We start from the raw sequence: 19,918 nt of genomic DNA on the forward strand, positions 1-19,918 counted from the left end.
AGTTCCGGTCTCCATACTTGAGGAAGGATATACTGGCTTTGGAGGTGGTGCAGAGGAGGTTCACCAGGTTAATTCCAGAGATGAAGGGGTTAGACTATGAGGAGAGAATGAGTCACCTGGGACTATATTCTCTGGAGTTCGGAAGAATAAGAAGGGATCTTATAGAGACATACAAAATTATGAAAGGGGTAGATAAGATAGAGGCAGGAAAGTTGTTTCCATTGGTAGGTGAGACTAGAACCAGCGGACATAGTCTCAAGATTCAGGGGAGAAGATTTAGGACAGAGATGAGGAGAAACTGTTTTTTTCCCCAGAGAGTGGTGAATCTGTGGAATTCTCTGCCCAGGGAAGCAGTTGAGGCTTCCTCACTAAATAGTAGGGGAGTTAAGGGTTATGGGGAAAAGGCAGGTAGATGGAGCTGAGTTTACAGACAGATCAGCCATGATCTTATTGAATGGCGGGGCAGGTTCGATGGGCCGGATGGCCTACTCCTGCTCCTATATCTTATGTTGGGGGTGGGGTGGTATGTGGGTCAAGGGTCGAAATGGACTGAAAACTTTTGAGGGAGATAACTGAAGGAATTGGCAAGGGTAGTGTGGCGGATGTGGTTTATATGGACTTCAGGATGTCCAACCTGGTCGATCTCAAGAGATCAGGAGATCCACCACAAGCTGACAAACTGGATACAGGACTGGTAATTGGTCTGTGTACCGAGACACCGTTCGAAAATTTTTTCCTGTCTTCCATCCAGGCAGATCATTCCATACATCCGGGCGGTCTTTGAAATGGGAATTGAGACCGGCTTTCTAATTTTCGGAGAAAAGGTCGCCCTTCATACCGTTTACACAGATCAGGTCATGACACCGTGCGCTGAGGTAGGCCAGGTTAGACGGCAGGAGAGCATGGCAGTTTGCGCAGAGCTTTACAGCGCCCGCCGTGCGTTCGGGGTTCGGTTCCCGCCGCTGGCCGCGCAGAGTTTGAACGTCCTCCCCGGTGACCGCGTGGGTTTGCCCCGGGAGCTCCGGTTTCCTCAGAGACGTACAGCCACTGTGCACATAGACATGGCTGGGGTGCCTGAGACTCTCGCACAGAAGTGCATGTCAACGGGGAGCAGAGAGCGCGTCTGTAAGTCTGGCGGGAGCACAGGATGTTGGGAGGGGGGCGAGGGGCCGCACCCCACAACAGGTGGCAGGGAAAGAGCGCCAGGGGCTGGGGGGGGTGGCAGGGGTGCAGACACACCCAGTCCTGAGACACCAGGAAAGGTCTGAGGGAGGGGCGGGAGTCTGGGGCAAAGGTCAAGGGTAAAGAGCGTTACCTTCTTCCTCTCAGGCTCCGGCTGTCGTTGCCCCTAGTTGTGCCCATGATCGAGAGGTGGGGGTCTCCTAAGAACTCCCCCCACCCCAGTTTATTCCCCGGGGTGGTGGAGGGCGATGGGAACCTGCGCCCGCTCGACGCCCCATTCCCCCCCCCACCACCCGCTTCTCACCTCCTCCTTGGCCCGGGGGCTCCTGTCCAGCTCCCGCCGCAGCCTCCGCACCTCCTGCCTCGCCGCCTCCAGCTCGTCCTCCCGCTGCCGAAGTTCCCGGTCGGCCGCGCGCTGCTGGGCCCGCAGCTCGGAGCAGCGGTCGGCCAACTCCCGGGCCTCCCACTCCAGCTGGGCACGGGCCTCCCGCAGCTCCCCGCTCCGAGTGCTCAGCTCCTCCCGCAGCCCGTCCGTCACCTGCAGGGGGGTGGGGGAGACTCGGGGTTAAGAGAGCGGAGAGCGGCCGGCGCACAGGGGATAGAGTAGGCAGGATCAGTGGGTTAACTTCTCCGGTAGGGTGTTGATCAGACTGTGGAGAATGGCGTAGATGGGCTGAAGGGCCTCTGTGTCGGCACGTCTCTCCCGGAGGGTTCAGGGACCGATGAGTGTTTTGGGCAGAAGGAGGCAGAGGCGAACTAGACAGACTGCTGGAATTCCACACAGGAGAAGGCTGGAATTCCCCAAGGCCTACCCCCCAACCCCATCTGCATGGCACAGACCAGGAGTGTGACGGGACACCCCCCACTTGGGTGGTGGGGGTCTCTGATGATGGACGCTACTTTCCCACGACAGCATTTCATGTAGATGTGCTCAATGGTCGGGAGGGCTTTACCCATAAGACCATAAGACAAAAGAGCAGAAGTCGGCCATTCGGCCCATCGAGTCTGCTCCGCCATTTTATCATGAGCTGATCCATTCTCCCATTTCGTCCCACTCCCCTGCCTTCTCACCATAACCTTTGATGCCCTGGCTACTCAGATACCTATCAATCTCTGCCTTAAATACACCCAATGACTTGGCCTCCACTGCTGCCCGTGGCAACAAATTCCATAGATTCACCACCCTCTGGCTAAAAAAATTTCTTTACATTTCTGTTCTGAATGGGCGCCCTTCAATCCTTAAGCCATGCCCTCTCGTACTAGACTCCTCCATCATGGGAAACAACTTTGCCACATCCACTCTGTCCATGACTTTCAACATTTGAAATGTTTCTATGAGGTCTCCCCTCATTCTTCTAAACTCCAAGGAATACAGTCCAAGAGCGGACAAACGTTCCTCATATGTTAACCCTCTCATTCCCAGAATCATTCTAGTGAATCTTCTCTGTACCCTCTCCAACGTCAGCACATCCCTTCTTAAGTAAGGAGACCAAAACTGCCCACAGTACTCCAAGTGAGGTCTCACCAGCGCCTTATAGAGCCTGAACATCACATCCCTGCTCCTATACTCTATTCCCCTAGAAATGAATGCCAACATTGCATTCGCCTTCTTCACCACCGACTCAACCTGGAGGTTAACCTTTAGGGTATCCTGCACGAGGACTCCCAAGTCCCGTTGCATCTCAGGACTTTGAATTCTCTCCCCATTTAAATAATAGTCTGGAATGGACTGGGCCGTATCCGCTACCTTTTGTAGGATTTTCCATTCAAAGGCATTGGTGTTCCCGTACCAGGCTGTGATGCAGCCAGTCGATACACTCCCCAGTACACACCTATAGAAGTTTGTCCAAGTTTTAGATGTTGTGCCGAATCTCTGCAGACTCTTAATTCTTTCTTAGCGACTATATTTACATGATGGGTCCTCTGACCCAGGAATTTAAAACTGCTGACCCTCTCCACCTCTGATCTTCGATCAGGACCACGGGCTTCCCTCTCCCGATCTCTACAGTCAGGGCATTTGGCAATCCCAAGACCTCCATCTAATGTCAACGTCAGCCCTCCCGTCAGGTGTCCTGGTGCCCCCTCCCAAGTAACTGAACTTCGGTGCTTGTTCAATAGTTTGGTGGCCCGCTTTCAGCTTCTCTCCTTCTTTCCTCTCTGTGGCTGCTCTAACACCCTCCCAAGCCCACCACCTCTCCCACCGAGGCCAGCGGGGTGCAGGGGAACACCACCTTCTCAGTCACACCCCCGGTCCCCGACTGAGAGAGCTTCTGTCGTTCGTTCACTGTCCGTGGGTCCGAACCCCGGAACTCTCCTCCCCCGTGGGAATCCCCTTCATCAGAGGTCCACGGGGGGGGGGGGGGGGTGATAACTCGGCTCCACCTTCTCAGGGGGCAGTTATGGAGGGGGCGACCAGGTTGCAAAAATGGAATTTTCACCTTGTCGCGGCCTGTCTGTATAGGCCACAACCTTGCCCTAGGGGCTGGGGGTTTGCCTGCCTCAGTGACCCGGAGAGCTCTGCTGGCTGGGGTCAGGGCTTTGGGCCTTGGCTCTCAGTGGGGTCACCCGTCCCAAACAGGGTCAAAGGGTAGAGGTCAGACTGAGAGGGCCCACCGGTCCTCCAGGTTCGGGGCTAACAACCCTGACTGGTCGGACAAAACTGTTAGGGAAACAGCAATGAAGAATCCTTCTACGTCTGAGTGCGACGGTATTCCCGAGTCTCCACCCGGGACTTGCGGGACTGACAGTAGCGAAAACCGAGAGGAAGCTACGGACACGACAAACTCCGCCGGGGATGGCGGACCCTCACTGCTGCCCGAAACGCCAGCGGCATAGCGGGCCGTATGTCTTTGGTGCAGAAAATCATGAGGGGATTTAAGTAAGGAGCAGTCTTCTTCCCTGGGGAAAGGGAACCAAAAAAAAAAAAGGGGGCGCAGGGGGGAAGATTTTTAAAGTGGACCGGAGGCCGGCAACGGCTTCCCCGCAGGGGGCAAGGCGGTCGGTAAACCGAGCTGCTGGGGTAAGTGATTGGAGCGGGTACAATGGCACTATTTAAAAGATACTTGGACGGGGAAGTTGATAAGGATAGAACAGTTAACAGCACAGGAAGAGGCCCTTTCGGCCCACGCTGTTGTGCTGAACCAATTGAACGCCTGACTAAACTAATCCCTTCAGCCGACATTTCAATATCAATATTGCTCTGCTCTCCGTACATACATTTGTCTATTCCAAGAACCTCTTGAATAACCTCTATCGTATCTGCCCCCACTGCCAGTCCTGGAGGCGCATTCTGAGTATACTTACCAGGCCCGGTTAAAAAAAAATACGTTTCCTCCTTCATCAGGTAAACTAAAGTGGGTTTTGTACGGGGTTGGTGAGGAGGGGGGCAGGATCTGCTGACATTGAAGTGGGGAATTTTTAAAAATTTTACTGTGAGCTTCAACGATCTAATTTTTTTTCAGCACCCGCCTCAGAGGGGTGGGGGGTGCTGCCAGCAGGGAGGAAGGGGAGTGATGTCAAACAAATGCCGATAGTTCCAGAGGCCCAGGGTTCGAGCCCCACCTCTGGCGCTGTGTGAGTGTGCGTTTCTCAAAGATTCAAAGCACTTTTATTACCGAAGAATGTATAAACTGAGATTCGTCTGCTTACCGGCAGCCGCCAAGCAAGAAACCCGAGAGAAACCACATTTAAAAAAAAGACCAACACCCGATGCGCTGAGAAAAGAAAAAAAACAAATCATGCAAAGAACAGAAGCCAGCAATAGCATTCCGAACCAAAATGAGTCCTCAGACCCGAGTCCTGGAGCAGCCCAAAGCCTCGTTCTCCGTCCACCATATTAGTGGGCACGGTGCACAGCAGCTGGGGACAGTCACACAACGGGGTGGGTGGGGTGTGTGTGTGTGTAAGTGTCTGAGTTTGTGACTGTGTGTGAGAGAGAGTTTGTGTTTGAGTATGTGGTGTCAGTCTGTGCTCTGTGCACGTCCACGTCTGTGTCTCTGTATCTCAGAAGCTGTGGCTGTGTGTGTGTCTGAGGTCGAGAGAGGAATTTGCACGCTCTCCCTCTGTCTGCGTGGGTCTCCCCCGGGCGCTCCAGCTCCCTCCCACGTCCCAACGACGTGTGGGGTCCCCCCCCCCACCCCACCCCACCCAGTGCGGTTGAAAGGCAAAACCTGCGGGCAGCGGTGAATGTGGGGGAGAACAGGTAGGACTGGGTTAGCAGGGGCTGGATGGGCCCAAGGTTCCGACGGCACGGGAAGCTCGACCGGTTCCCAGCAGGGGGCGCCGCGGAGCTGATTCTCACCACCAGTGCTTCGTCCCTCTGCTGGCTGAGGGTCCGCAGCTGCTCCTCCAGGGACTGGACCTCCCGGGTGGGGGCTGCCCCCTCCCTCATCCTCCCCTCTTCGGCGCCGCCCTCTGGGGGAAAAAAGGTCAAAGTCGAGTTTACTGTCTCCATGGCATCAGATGAGCAGAGTTCACAAGAAACAACAGAGTTAAAGTTAAATTATACCCAGAGACAACATTCGTACGAGTTTTACAAGAAACACTATTCAAAAGTGAAAACTCCATTTCAGTGCCAAGTTGCCTTTCTGAGCACGGGGAAATCTGCAGATGCTGGAAATCGAAGGCGACACACACAAAATCCCACAGCTCAGGCAGCATCTACAGAAAAGAGTAAACAAGTTGACGTTTCGGGCCGAGACCCCCTCCCTCATCGGGGCATGCTGAGTTACTCCAGCGTTTTGCATGCGTTGCCCTACTGAGGCGGTGACTAGGATTGCGCCGGCGGAGTTCCACGACCGACGGGGCGGTCGCTGCTCCCGAACCTGCCGCTGTGGGGCTTCAGGCTTCCGGACCTCCTGCCCGTTGGGAGCTGCGAGATGGCCTGGGCCCGGACAGTTGGGGGTGGGGCGCGGGGCGGTCTCTGATGGGGGTCGCCATCCCGACCGTGATGGAATCAGTCGGGACACTCTCGACTGAACGTCGTCGTGAGGGTGTGGAACGAGGGGCCGGCGCAAGTGGCGCTCGCCAGCTCGATTTCAGTGTTTAAGAGAAGTCTGGCTAGGTACGTGGACGGTAGGGGTATGGAGGATTGTGGTCCCGGTGCTGGGCGATGGGAGTAGGCAGTTTAAATGGTTCGGCGCAGGCTAGACGGGCCGAAGGGCCTATTTCTGTGCCGTACTTTTCTGGGACTCTACATCCCAGACCATTCGTGACTGCCTTAATCGTCCAGGGAAGTGGAGACACGGGCGCGTTTTCCTTGTGGTCGAATCTACACCCAGGAGAGTGGCAGAGACTGGGGCTCAGGACGGTGATGGGTGGGGAAGGGGAGGGGTGGGACCCAAGGTCGGGGACAGACAGGGGAGGGTGAGGGAACAGGCCTGATGGCCAGGGATGGGAGATCAGCCGGTAGGTACACCCTGGGGGGAGGGGGGGGGGTGGGCGGGCGGGGGGGTTGAGCCTACTCTTCTGCACCCAATCAATTCCAACACACTGGTGTCCTCTTTAACTTCCTCAGACCACGGATAGGCAAGGAGCCTCTCTCCATTCGTGTGCCCCATCGAACCGTCACAGTGAATCAGAGATACCGATCCCAGCCTGTAACCCACTCGCGGGGATCTGTTATTCAATATATAACCTCCTGGATTAGATCCCAGTTTGTAACACACTCCAGGGATCTGTTATTCAATATATAAACCCCCGTGAACCCCTGGATTAGATCCCAGTTTGTAACCTACTCCTGGGGATCTGTTATTCTATATACAAACCCCCTGAACCCCAGATTAGATCCCAGCATGTAACACACTCCAGGGATCTGTTATTCAATATATAAATCCCCCTGAACCCCTGGATTAGATCACAGTTTGTAACCTACTCCTGGGGATCTGTTATTCAATATATAAACCCCCTGACCCCTGGGTTAGATCCCAGCCTGTAACCCCACTCCTGGGGGTCCATTATTCTATATATAAACCCCCTGACCCCTGGGTTAGATCCCAGCCTGTAACCCACTCCTGGGGATCTGTTATTCTATATATAAACCCCTGACCCCCGGATTAGATCCCAGTTTGTAAACTGCCCCCGAGGTTCTGCCATTGTACAACAAACTCCACATCACTCTTCTAACACTGTCAGATTCTGTACAAATCTCCCCAGCGTGTCCGGGACGGAGCTGGGCCGAGACGGGGGTTGGGACTCCTCGGGCCAATGCCAGCGCTCGCCCCGGGGAAGCCCCTGTGTCACCGGGCGGTCACGTCCCGGCAAAGCCTCACCTGGAAGCCCAAAGCCGAGCCCCTCGGCCCGCGGCGCCCACCGTTCATCGGCCTGGGTGTCGCGGTCTTCGGGCGCCCCCGCCTCTCGGTCAGACAGCCAGCTGCAGAGGACAATCCACAACGGACAATGTGAGCAGACGGCTAGACGTCTGGCAACCACCGGTCGTGGGCGTCGACTTGGCTGGCAGGACTGGCAATGGCAAGAACATCTCGAATAGCCACGGGAGGGGTGGTGGGGGGGGAGGCATTGTGTGTGCACAGCTTTTGACCCACTGTTGGAGGACGTATTAAAGTCGGATGAAACCCAGAAAGGAGTCGTGGGGCTGATCAAAGTGTGTTGAACAATTTGGGTCTTTATTCTTTGGTGCGTAGAAGGTTGAGGGGGGACTTGATAGAGGTGTTTAAAATTATGAGGGAGATTGATAGAGTTGACGTGGATAGGCTTTTTCCATTGAGAGTGGGGGAGATTCAAACAAGAGGACATGAGTTGAGGGTTAAAGGACAAAAGTTTAGGGGTAACATGAGGGGGAACTTCTTTACTCAGAGAGTGGTAGCTGTGTGGAACGAGCTTCCAGCAGAAGTGGTTGAGGCAGGTTCGATGTTGTCGTTTAAAGTTAAATTGGATAGATATATGGACAGGAAAGGAATGGAGGGTTATGGGCTGAGTGCAGGTCGGTGGGACTGGGTGAGAGTATGAGTTCGGCACGGACTAGAAGGGCCGAGATGGCCCGTTTCCGTGCTGTAATTGTTATATGACATCTGCACGGGTCCATACCTGCACAGGCGCATGAAAAACTTTCTTGCGGCCTTCCCTCAGGTCCAGAACATCAGAGTCACGACATTCACAACAAGGGAAAAAGGAGGGTCGACGGGATCCTGGAGGGTCACATGTCCAAATTTGCTCAAAGTTGCTGGTACGTTGATAGGGAGCTTGGTGCGTTGGCCTCTGAGGTCGGGGGGTGGGGGTTGTTGAATTCAAGAGCCGTGAGGTAATGCTGCAGCTCTATAAAACCCTGGTTAGACCTCACTGGGAGTGTTGTGTTCAGTGCTGGTCGCCTCATTGTAGGAAGGATGTGGAAGCCTTAGAGAGAGTGCAGAGGAGACTCGCCAGGATTCCACCTGGATTGGAGAGTGTGTCTTAGGGGGATAGATTGATCGAGCAAGAGCTTTTCTCTTTTGATAGAGGTGTACAAGATGATAAGAGGCACAGACTGAGTGGACAGCCAGAGACTTTTCCCCAGGGTGGAAATGGCTCATCTGACTAATAGGGTGGATGGAAGGAAGTATGGGGGAGGGGGATGTCAGAGGCAAGTTTTTAAAAAAAAACAGAGATTGGTGGTGGGTGCATGTAACCCTTTAAGAAGTGAACGCTGGGTGCATATTGTCTGGAGTTCAGTGGAGGCCGTATTGACAGATGAAAGTTCCGGATGCAAAGATGGTGGAAATGCTTCTATGGGGCTATCGGATTGTTTGAAACTGAGGTGTGTGGGATATACCCCACCCTCCCCTGCTCATGGAGGCTGGATCATTTGGTTGTGGGGGTGGGAAGAGACCTGAAGAAGGGGGGAGAGATACTTTTGGAGGGACTCAAGGGCTGAGGGGAAGTGGCGGAAGAAATGAGGACCGGGGCGGATTGGTAGGCAGGACTGACTAAAAGGGGCCGAGCGGCCTCCCCTTGCTTTAATTGTCTTGGGCTGTTCGTCCTTGCAGCTCTCCGGGTGGACCGAGCCGTTTGGCCGCCGGCCCAGCCCAGTCCGATCCATCAGGAGGCAAACACCTCCCACCCCGGCCCTTGCACGCAGTCAGCGATCCAGGGCCCCCCTACGGCTCGACGCGGTGGGCGTGGCGGTTAGCAGCCTGGGTTCAAATCCCGTCTCTTCCTTTACGTTCTCTCCCTCCCCCCTTGGGGTTCCTCCGGGTGCCCTGGTTTCCTCCCACAGTCCAAAGCCCGACTGGTTGCTAGGCGAATAGGTCACAAGGTCGTGTTGGGCCGGCAGGGTCTGTTACTACGCAGTATCTCCTGGGAATTCACCACCCCCTCTTCACCCGTCTCCCCCCCCCCACAACATGTGTTGAGAAGGTGGGGAAGAGGGTGATTTGCCCCTCGAACCCTCTGGTGTAGTTCCTCTGGTGAAAGTTCCCGGCTTTAGGACCGGCGACAGACTTCCAAGTCGATTCGCGTGTGAGTGGCCGGGAGAGGAATCTGTGGGTGGCAGTGCTACCCCGCGCCCGCTGGAGGCTGGTGGGTTTCGGCGTGGCCCGGGCGGTGTGTTTTGTGAACGGAGCACGCTGCAGCCACTGTGGCGGTGGTGGAGGGAGGGAGCGTTTTGGGGGGGGGGGGTGCCGATCAAACGGGCCGAGCCCCGTTTCTCCCGTGGGAGTCACATCCACCCTGGTCCGTGGAGAGCATCCCATCACACCCACCGACCCAGAGGTGTAAGGGTGCTGATGTGCAGAGGGTGAGTCACTGCCTTGGAGATCTGACACCGGGCGCCCTGACCTACCTGCTGGAGGTGTAGGTGAAGCCGACAAAGGGCAGATGGAGCCCGGAGAACGCGCCGCGACTGCGGGGAGGGGCCGAGTCCTGAAACACACACACAGGGTGGCAGTTACAACAGCTCGGGGACACAGCCCCCAGACACACAGTGTCACCCCCACCCCATGATCCAGGAGCAGTGGGGAGACGGTGGTATAATATAGGGCAGGGACGGCTCGAATTTGTCCCATCACACACACCCGGGGTTAGACACAGAGTGAAGCTCCCTCCACACCGTCCCATCACACACACCCGGGGTTAGACACAGAGTGAAGCTCCCTCCACACTGTCCCATCACACACACCCGGGGTCAGACACGGAGTGAAGCTCCCTCCACACCATCCCATCACTCACTCCCGGGGTCAGACACAGAGTGAAGCTCCCTCCCCACCGTCCCATCACACACTCCCGGGGTCAGACACAGAGTGAAGCTCCCTTCACACCGTCCCATCACACACTCCCGGGGTCTGACACAGAATGAAGTTCCCTCCCCACCGTCCCATCACACACTCCCGGGGTCAGACACGGAGTGAAGCTCCCTCCCTACCGTCCCATCACACACTCCCGGGGTCAGACACAGAGTGAAGCTCCCTCCACACCGTCCCATCACACACACCCGGGGTCAGACACGGAGTGAAGCTCCCTCCACACCATCCCATCACTCACTCCCGGGGTCAGACACAGAATGAAACTCTCTCTGAACTGTCCCATCACACACTCCTGGGGTCAGACACAGAGTGAAGCTCCCTCCCCACCGTCCCATCACACACTCCCGGGGTCAGACACAGAGTGAAGCTCCCTTCACACCGTCCCATCACACACTCCCGGGGTCTGACACAGAGTGAAGTTCCCTCCCCACCGTCCCATCACACACTCCCGGGGTCAGACACAGAGTGAAGCTCCCTCCCCACCATCCCATCACACACTCCCGGGGTCAGACACAGAGTGAAGCTCCCTCCCCACCGTCCCATCACACACTCCCGGGGTCAGACACAGAGTGAAGCTCCCTCTACATCGTCCCATCACACACTCCCGGGGTCAGACACAGAGTGAAGCTCCCTCCACACTGTCCCATCACACACTTCCGGGGTCAGACACAGAGTGAAGCTCCCTCCACACCGTCCCATCAACAACTCCCGGGGTCAGACACACAGTGAAGCTCCCTCTACACTGTCCCATCACACACTCCCAGGGTCAGACACAGAGTGAAGCTCCCTATGTGTGGATTATCCTTTGTCACTCCATGCAGGGCTCCAGATCTGCCCACGGCCCGAGGACCTTGGTGTTCCTCCAGCCCCAGAGTCCCCCACGCTGCTGCCCACCAACTTTGTTATTTCACCACCCAAGTCAGCTGCCTTGACCCCGTCCGGAAACCCCCCTCCCCAAATCTCTGCACCCCTCTCTCACCTTTCCTTAATGCATCACCCACAGCAAAATTAATTACACAGATTCACCACCCTCAAGATGAAGAAATTCCTAACACACTGAAGCTGGAAACCACAGAGCAACAGACACAGAACGCTGGAGGAACTCAGCAGGCCAGGCAGCACCTCTGCAAAAGAGAAAACAGTTGATGTTTCGGGCCTTTATGAGGACCGGAAAGGAAGAAATTCCTCCTCATCTCTGTTCTAAAGGGATGTCCCTTTATTCAGAAGCTGTTTCCTGATCCTAGATCCTCCTGTCATTCAATCTATGGCTTCCTTTCCTGATAATAGACAATAGACAATAGGTGCAGGAGTAGGCCATTCGGCCCTTCGAGCCAGCACCGCCATTCACTGTGATCATGGCTGATCATCCACAATCAGTATCCAGTTCCTGCCTTATCCCAATAACCTTTGATTCCGCTATCTTTAAGAGCTCTATCCATCTCTTTCTTGAAAGCATCCAGAGACTTGGCCTCCACAGCCTTCTGGGGCAGAGCATTCCATATATCCACCACTCTCTGGGTGAAAAAGTTTTTTCTCAACTCCGTTCTAAAATGGCCTACTCCTTATTCTTAAACTGTGGCCTCTGGTTCTGGACTCACCCATCAGCGGGAACATGCTTCCTGCCTGCAGCGTGTCCAATCCCTTAATAATCTTATATGTTTCAATAAGATCCCCCCTCAGCCTTCTAAATTCAGAGTATACAAGCCCAGTCGCTCCAATCTTTCGACATATGACGGTCCCGCCATCTCAGGAATTAACCTTGTGAACCTACGCTGCACTCCCTCAATAGCAAGAATGACCTTCCTCAAATTTGGAGACCAAAACTGTACACAATACTCCAGGTGTGGTCTCACCAGCGCCCTGTACAGCTGCAGAAGGACCTCTTTGCTCCTGTACTCAGCTCCCCCTTGTTATGAAGGGCAGCATGCCATTAGCTTTCTTCACTGCCTGCCTGATGAAGGGTCTTGGCTTGAAATGTTGACTTATTCCCATGTATAGGTGCTGCCTGACCTGCTGAGTTTCCTCCAGCATCTGGGGTGTGCTATTCCAATTTTTGGGATTTATTTTCTTTTGTATTGGGACGAGGAATCTGAGGAGCAGGCTTTTGTCTCAGTTTGCCAACAGAACTCACCCAGGTCTTCAAGACGTTGTCATTCAGGTCGAAGTTGGAGGTGTCAGTGGGGCTGGCCACCTCTGGAATGTAGGGCGGGGTCTGGTCGGCGATGTTCTGCCAGTCGACGCTGGCGAAGAAGGCGTGCTGCTGAGGTCGTGGATCCCCGCCCGCCCTAGGCGCTTCTCCTTGCTGCAGACCAACTGACCGATCAGGTCGCGGGCTTCCTCCGAAACGCCGTCCTCGTCCGCCGGGAACGTCAGCTTGTCCTGCGGGGAGGGCCGGGATTAGTGGTGCCGAGCGGCTCTCGGATCCCGTTTCCCCTCTCCCCCTACTGTTTCCCTCCCCACAGGTGCCGCCCAACCTGCTGGGTGTTTCTGCCGGGTCCCGGATTTTATTTCGGGTTTCTGGCATCTGCACAATGTTTTTCTTTAATTATTTCTCATATTAAGGGTACAGCCCAATTACAACCACGTGACCAATTAACCTCCTAACCCTTTGGAATGTTGGAGGAAATGGGAAGAACATACAGACTTCTTCGGCAGCAGCAGGAGTTGAACCTGTTTCGCTGGCGTGGTAATAGAGTTTCGCTAGCCACTACGTTACTGTGGTGCCCGAACTTGGACTCACTCAGTGCACACCTGCCGCACCTCCTCCCTAAGTTCTGATCTCCTGGAACAGATCACGTCCTGAACTCCGCTGTACCGCATCCCAACCTTCGCCCTCCCCTCCCCCACCTTTCCTCCACTCTCTGGGCCTCAGCAGGACGACCATCGACTTTAAATCGCCCCTTCCCCCTTGGCAGATCCCTGCAACCCCCACATCCGCTCCCTGCTGAAAATAGCCTCGTTGCTTAACGAAGCCTGCAGAATAATCACGGGCACACTGCGCCCCCACACCCACTAACATCATTTACAGACTTGCAGGCATTGCTCCCCAGAGATCCGAAGACACACTACAACACAAATTGAAAAAGGTAAACAGAACTCGGATCCACGACACCCACTACACCATCATGTGCCAGTTTCCAACCGCCTAAAATCGAGGAGAAGCTTTGCTACAATGGAGGAACTACTGCACGGAACATCCCCCCAAACATACAGGATTGACCTCTGCAACAAACAGAAGCCAGAACCCCACCAAACAGTACAGTGCAGGACCCTACAGAAATGTTGCCAGACGGGGCACTGCTTGACAAACGGAAGTGGTGCACTCTCAACAGAGCGAGAGCGGGAGTTTGTAGGACGGGAGACAATACGGTGAAGTGGGGTTTAAAGACCAGCGAATCCTGTGAGTGTGGCGAAAGGGTGCAGAACATCGAACACATTCTGCGCAGCTGCCCACTCTCACCTGATTTAACTGACACTGACCTGCTCGACATCAACCAAACAACACTAGAGTGGCTGGCTGTCTGGTGTGACAAGCTAGGATGACGAACAGCTGGATAACCTGGCTCAGCCAGCTCTTCCCACTGCTCCTGAGATGACAGCGCTCTCGTCCCAGGAATTAGCCCGGCAAATCTGGGATGGCCCTGCCCTTTCTCAAAATCGGGGTCAAAAATCTGTACACAAGTGGCAGATGGAAAAGTGTGAAGGGATTCAATTTGGACGGTCGGATTTGATGGCAGAATACAGGATTCTTAACAGCGCGGAGGAACAGAGGAATTTTGGGATCCACATCCATAGCTCCCTCAAAGTTTCAGCTCGTTAAAAATATTGGAAAAGAAAGGAAGTTTCAGCTCGTTAATAGATTTGCTAAAGGCGCATTGGCCTTTAATAGTTGGGGGGCTGAGTTTGAGAGCCAAGGAGTAAAGTTGCAGATCTATAAAACCCTGGATAGACCACACGAGGAGAATTGTGTTCAGTTCTGGTCACCTCATTACAGGAAGGATGTGGAAGCCTTAGAGAGGGTGCAGAGGAGATTCACCAGGATGCTGCCTGGATTAGAGAGCGAGTCTTATGAGAGTAGATTGAGTGAGCTGGGGCTTTTTTTCTACAGAGCGAAGGAGGATGAGAGGTGACTTGTGACAAGATGATAAGAGGTATAGTTAGAGTGGACAGCCAGAGACCCTTTCCCAGGGCAGAAATGGCTAATACCAGGGGCACAAATTTAAGATGTTTGGAGGGAAGTTTGAAAGGAGGGTGTCAGAGGTAGATATTTTTTACTCTGGGTCATGGACCATGCTGCCAGGGCTGGTGGTAAAGATACATTAGGGACTTTTAAATCACTCTTAGATAGGCACACGGATGATAGGAAAATTGTGGGTTATCGAGGAGGGACCTCCAAGAGGACCACACCCTTGTCGTAGGGTTTGGAGGCTTACATGCCTCAATGACCTGGATGTCAATGGCTGGGGTCAGGATTTTGCGCTTTGGCTTTTGGTAGGGTCACCAGTGTCAGACAGGTCAAAGGGTAGAGGTCAGACTAAGAGTGGTCCACCTGTCCTCCAGGTTCAGGGCCTACAACCCTGAAAGGTCAAACAAAACTGTTACGGAAATAGCAATGAAGACTCCTTCTACATCCACAGAAGAGAAATAGGAGCAGGAGTCGGCCATCTGGCCCGTCGAGCCTGCTCTGCCACTCAATAAGATCATGACTGATCTGGCCATGGACTCATCTCCACCCACCTGCCTTTTCCCCATAAACCTTAATTCCCCTAGTCTGCAAAAATCTATCCAACCTTGTCTTAAATATATTTACTGAGGTAGCCTCCACTGCTTCATTGGGCAGAGAATTCCACAGATTCACCACTCTCTGGGAAAATCAGTTCCTCCTCATCTCTGTCTTAAATCTACTGCCCTGAATCTTGAGGCTTTGTTCCCTAGTTCTAGTCTCACCTACCAGTGGAAACAACATTCCTGCCTCTATCTTATCCACCCCTTTCATTGTTTTGTATGTTTCTAGAAGCTCAGAGTGTGACGGTATTCCCGAGGCTCGACCCGGGACTTGCGTGACCGACAGGAGTGAAAACTGAGAGGGAGTTACTGACACGATGAAGGAAGCCGTGAACGCCGTCAGAGATGGAGGACCTTCATTGCTGTCCGAAACGCCAGCGGGGTAACAGGAAGTGGTGAGATGTAGGAGGGAAGAGTTAGGTTGATCTTAGGGAAGGTTAATGGGTCAGCATAAGATTGTGGGCTGAACAGCCTGTTCTGTTCTGGGTTCTAACATTCCAGGTATGGCCTTACCTGTATCCTCTACACTTGAAGCAAGGTCTCATGGAACGTGGGACAGTGTAGTCCAGCAACAGGCACTCTGGCCCACAATGCTGAATTAGGCAAACTAGTTACGCCCAGTCCCATCTGCCGGCGATGCGTTTGTGCGGGCAGCAGGAAAACTCTCCCTCCTGCGCTTGCAGATCTCATTACTGGAGATCCAGCGAGATCCCAGCCCGCCACTTTGTTCCGGCCCACGCCTTCCACATCCTGGTCCAGCAGTTGCCTCCACTGGGATCTTCCTCCCCCTTACGGCCACGTTATGACTGCGTCAGAGTGGCTTGTGCTTGGGGAAGGGGGGAAGTTTGTTTGTAGGGAATGAGATTGAGGGATGTGGGCCAAAGTTTGTGGGGGATGTGGAGGGACGGGTTAGGAATAGGGATGGTGTTTGGGGAGGTGGGGGGTGATGGAGGTGAAGGCCTCCTGGCTAGGACTGAGGGGGGGAGAGATTTTGGTGGGGTGGAACCAGGCGGAGAAGGAGAGTGGGGGACCCTGGCTGGGAGAGGGAGCGCAGGTTTGTGGGGGTATGGACGTTAGGTTTAGGGGCAGGGCTATGCTTTAAACCTTCTCCTCCACCCCCCTCCATCTCACCCCCCCCCCCCAGTACGGGACATTTCGACCCTGGGGAAACGACACCGACGAATTCTCTTGCCACTGGGTCAGGACGGTGGTGTAAAACCATCACTGGTTTAATTCCACCGCCGCTGGGAAGGAATTTGTACATTCTTTTTGTAACCGCCCAGGGGGTTCCTCGCGGTGCTCCAGTTTCCTCCCACATTCCAAAGGGGCGCGGGTGAGCAGGTTAGTTGATCACATGGGCGGTGCAGACTCGTTGGACTGGAAGGGCCTGTACCTCAAAATTAGGTAATCTAGGCGCGGCCTCACCTACATCCTGCAGACGTGTAAACAAGGCTTGTTAGAAGAGTACAGGCCCTTTGGCCCACAATGCTGTGCTGAATTAACCAAATTAACCATGCCTAATCCTTTCTGGCTGGTTGAGGTCCATATTGCCCCAAACTCCACACTCGTGTCTGTCCAAGAGTCTCTTAATTGCTTCTATCGTCTCTACCTCCACCCCAGCAGCACATTTTAGGCATCCACCACTCTGTGTAAAAGAATAACTTGCCCCACTCACCTCCTTTGAAATCCCCCCCCCCCTTTGTATGCATACTCTTAGATCTTTTGACCCCGGGATAACGATACCAGTTATCTGTCCTCATGTTGGAATCAGCTGTCTTTTTAAAACGCTTCAAATGAGTGATTTAAATAAGTGACAATTTTTTGACCCCGGGATAACGATACCAGTTGTCTGTCCTCATGTTGGAATCAGCTGTCTTTTTAGAACGCTTTAAATAAGTGTTTGGCAAGAATGAATTTGTAGTTTTACTGACACACAATTTGTATTTTAACTCATACTCTTCACAAGGTGTGGCGTTAGACTCCACCTGGCAAAGCAATATTACAATTACTTAGCGGTTTATCATCTTTCATTGGCTAAGTGGTTAAAAACACGTGATGTGTCTATCCACGGTCTCCTCTACTGTAGAAAGCAGGATCTCCCAGTGGCCACACATTTTAATTCCACATCCCATTCCCATTCTGACATGACTATCCACGGTCTCCTCTACTGTAGAAAGCAGGATCTCCCAGTGGCCACACATTTTAATTCCACATCCCATTCCCATTCTGACATGTCTATCCACGGCCTCCTCTACTGTAAAGGTGAAGCCACACTCAGGTTGGAGGAACAACACCTTATATTCCGTCTGGGTAGCCTCCAACCTGATGACATGAACACTCACTTCTCAAACTTCCGCTAATGCCCCACCTCCCCCTCGTACCCCATCCGTTATTTATTTATATACACACATTCTTTCTCTCTCTCCCCTTTTTCTCCCTCTGTCCCTCTCACTATACCCTTTGCCCATCCTCTGGGTTTCCCCCTCCCCCTTTTCCTTCTCCCTGACCTCCTGTCCCATGATCCTCTCATATCCCTTTTGCCTATCACCTGTCCAGCTCTTGGCTCCATCCCTCCCCCTCCTGTCTTCTCCTATCATTTCGGATCTCCCCCTCCCCCTCCCACTTTCAAATTTCTTACTAGCTCTTCTTTCAGTCAGCCCTGACGAAGGGTCTCGGCCTGGAACATCGACTGTACCTCCTCCTAGAGATGCTGCCTGGCCTGCTGCGTTCACCAGCAACTTTGCAGTGTGTTGCAAAAACATGCGAAGCTGCTAATTGGCCCTTCCTTATCTCAGGAATGCGGCCTCACAGTATAAAAGTGTCAGTTTCTGCACAAAAAAAAAATGCGATCTTCTCTTTGTTCTTCGTATCTCGCTGTTGTCTCACTTCTCAGTTCTTCTTTTTAGTTTCATGTGTTCGGAATCTGATCATTGTTTTAAATTTAAAATAAATAATCATAAAGTAACAAGTTTTCAACTCATTCTGGGACTCTGAAAAGAGCTTCTGGATCAAAAAAATCATCAGATCCAACACCTATCTACGCCTCTCATGATCGTATAAACCTCGATAAGAACTCCCCTCTCCAGATAAAACAACACTTGTTTGTCCAGCCTCTCCTTGTAACTCGTACTCTCTAATCCAGGCAACATCCTGGTGAACCTCTTTTTATTCACTGCCCATTACACCACTAGCGTTTAGGGCAGAACGAACGTCCTCTATCTCTGGCGGTGTTCGAGGCTTCCGTCAGTCCCGCAAGTCCCGGGTGGAGCCTCAGGAATACCGTCGCACTCAGATGTAGAAGGATTCCTCATTGCTGTTTCTGTAACAATTTTGTTTTACCCATCAGGGATGTTGGCCCTGAACTGAACCCCCAAATTTGGAGGGACCGCTGGACCACTCTTAGTCTGGCCTCTACCCTTTGACCTCTTTGGCATGGGTGACCCTACCAAGAGCCGAAGCTCAAAGCCCTGACTCCAGCCAGCAGAGCTCTCTGGGTCATCGAGGCTCGCAAGCCTCAACAACAAGGTTGAACCTCTTCTGCACCCTCTCCAAAGCCTCAACATCCTTCTGATAGTGAGGCAAACAGAACTGTACATAATACTCCAGATGTGTCCAAACCAGAGTTTTATAAAGTTGCAACATAATCTTTTGACCTTTGAACTCAATGCCTCGACTAATAAAAAACAAGCGTTCTTAACCACCGTATCGACCTGCGTAGCCACTTTCAAGGGGCTGTGAACTTGGATCTCAAGATCTCCCAGTTCAGCAACACCGTTACGGTCTCCTTGCGTTTGCCCTAAAGAGGTGCAACACCTCACATTTACCTGGGTTAAACACCATCTGCCATCTCTCTGCCCATATCCGCAACTGATCTATATCGCGCTGCATTCTTTGCCAGTCTTCTACGCTATCCACAGCTCCACCAGTCTACAAAGTTACTAATCCACTCATCTATATTTTCATCCGGGATAGACTAACTGTTCACCCACTGAAAGGTCAGTCATTTGGCCAGGCTCATTACTCAACACCAGTATAGACCCTCCTCTTGTTGGACTGTCCACAGATTGATTTAAGAATCCTTCTTGGACACATACTTCGCCAACTAAACCCCTTACCCAAAGAAGGTCCCAGTTTCTGTGGAATTCTCTGCCACAGGAAACAGTTGAGGCCAGTTCATTGGCTATATTTAAGAGGGAGTTAGATATGGCCCTTGTGACTAAAGGGATCGGGGGTATGGAGGGAAGGCTGGTACAGGGTTCTGACTTGGATGATCAGCCATGATCATACTGAATGGCGGTGCAGGCTCGAAGGGCCGAATGGCCTACTCCTGCACCTATTTTCTATGTTTCTCTGTTTATATTAGGGAAGTTGACACCTCCCTCCCCAATGACCACAGTCCTATTATTTTTACATATTTCCTTAATCTGATTATGAATGACATGACATTTGTTGTTTTGCAGCAGTTGTACAATGCACAGACATAAAATTACTGTAAGTTGTCAAAAATAAATCTTCCAACCTCGTCGTAGGGTTTGGAGGCTGGCGTGCCTCAATGACCCGCAGAGCTATGTCGGCTGGGGTCAAGGCTTTGCGCTTTGGCTCTTGGTAGGGTCACCCATGCCAAACAGGGTCAAAGGGTAGAGGTCAGACTAAGAGTGGCCCACCGGTCCTCCAGGTTCGGGGCTAACAACACTGACTGGTCAAACAAAACTGTTATG

The 19,918-nt window shown here is 53.0% G+C and overlaps 1 protein-coding gene across 1 annotated transcript in view; it reads right to left on the minus strand.

Annotated features, from left to right (window-relative positions):
* The window catches only part of LOC140188933 (serine/threonine-protein kinase MRCK alpha-like), a 117,611-nt gene that overhangs the window by 42,131 nt on the left and 55,562 nt on the right, over nt 1–19,918 (minus strand). The window contains 6 exon segments of the mRNA XM_072245584.1: nt 1,487–1,720; nt 5,483–5,595; nt 7,452–7,552; nt 9,956–10,035; nt 12,547–12,680; nt 12,683–12,794. Coding sequence (XP_072101685.1) covers nt 1,487–1,720; nt 5,483–5,595; nt 7,452–7,552; nt 9,956–10,035; nt 12,547–12,680; nt 12,683–12,794 — 774 coding nt within the window.

Source organism: Mobula birostris, chromosome 28 (genome assembly GCF_030028105.1).
Source record: "Mobula birostris isolate sMobBir1 chromosome 28, sMobBir1.hap1, whole genome shotgun sequence".
Lineage (NCBI taxonomy): Eukaryota > Metazoa > Chordata > Chondrichthyes > Myliobatiformes > Myliobatidae > Mobula > Mobula birostris.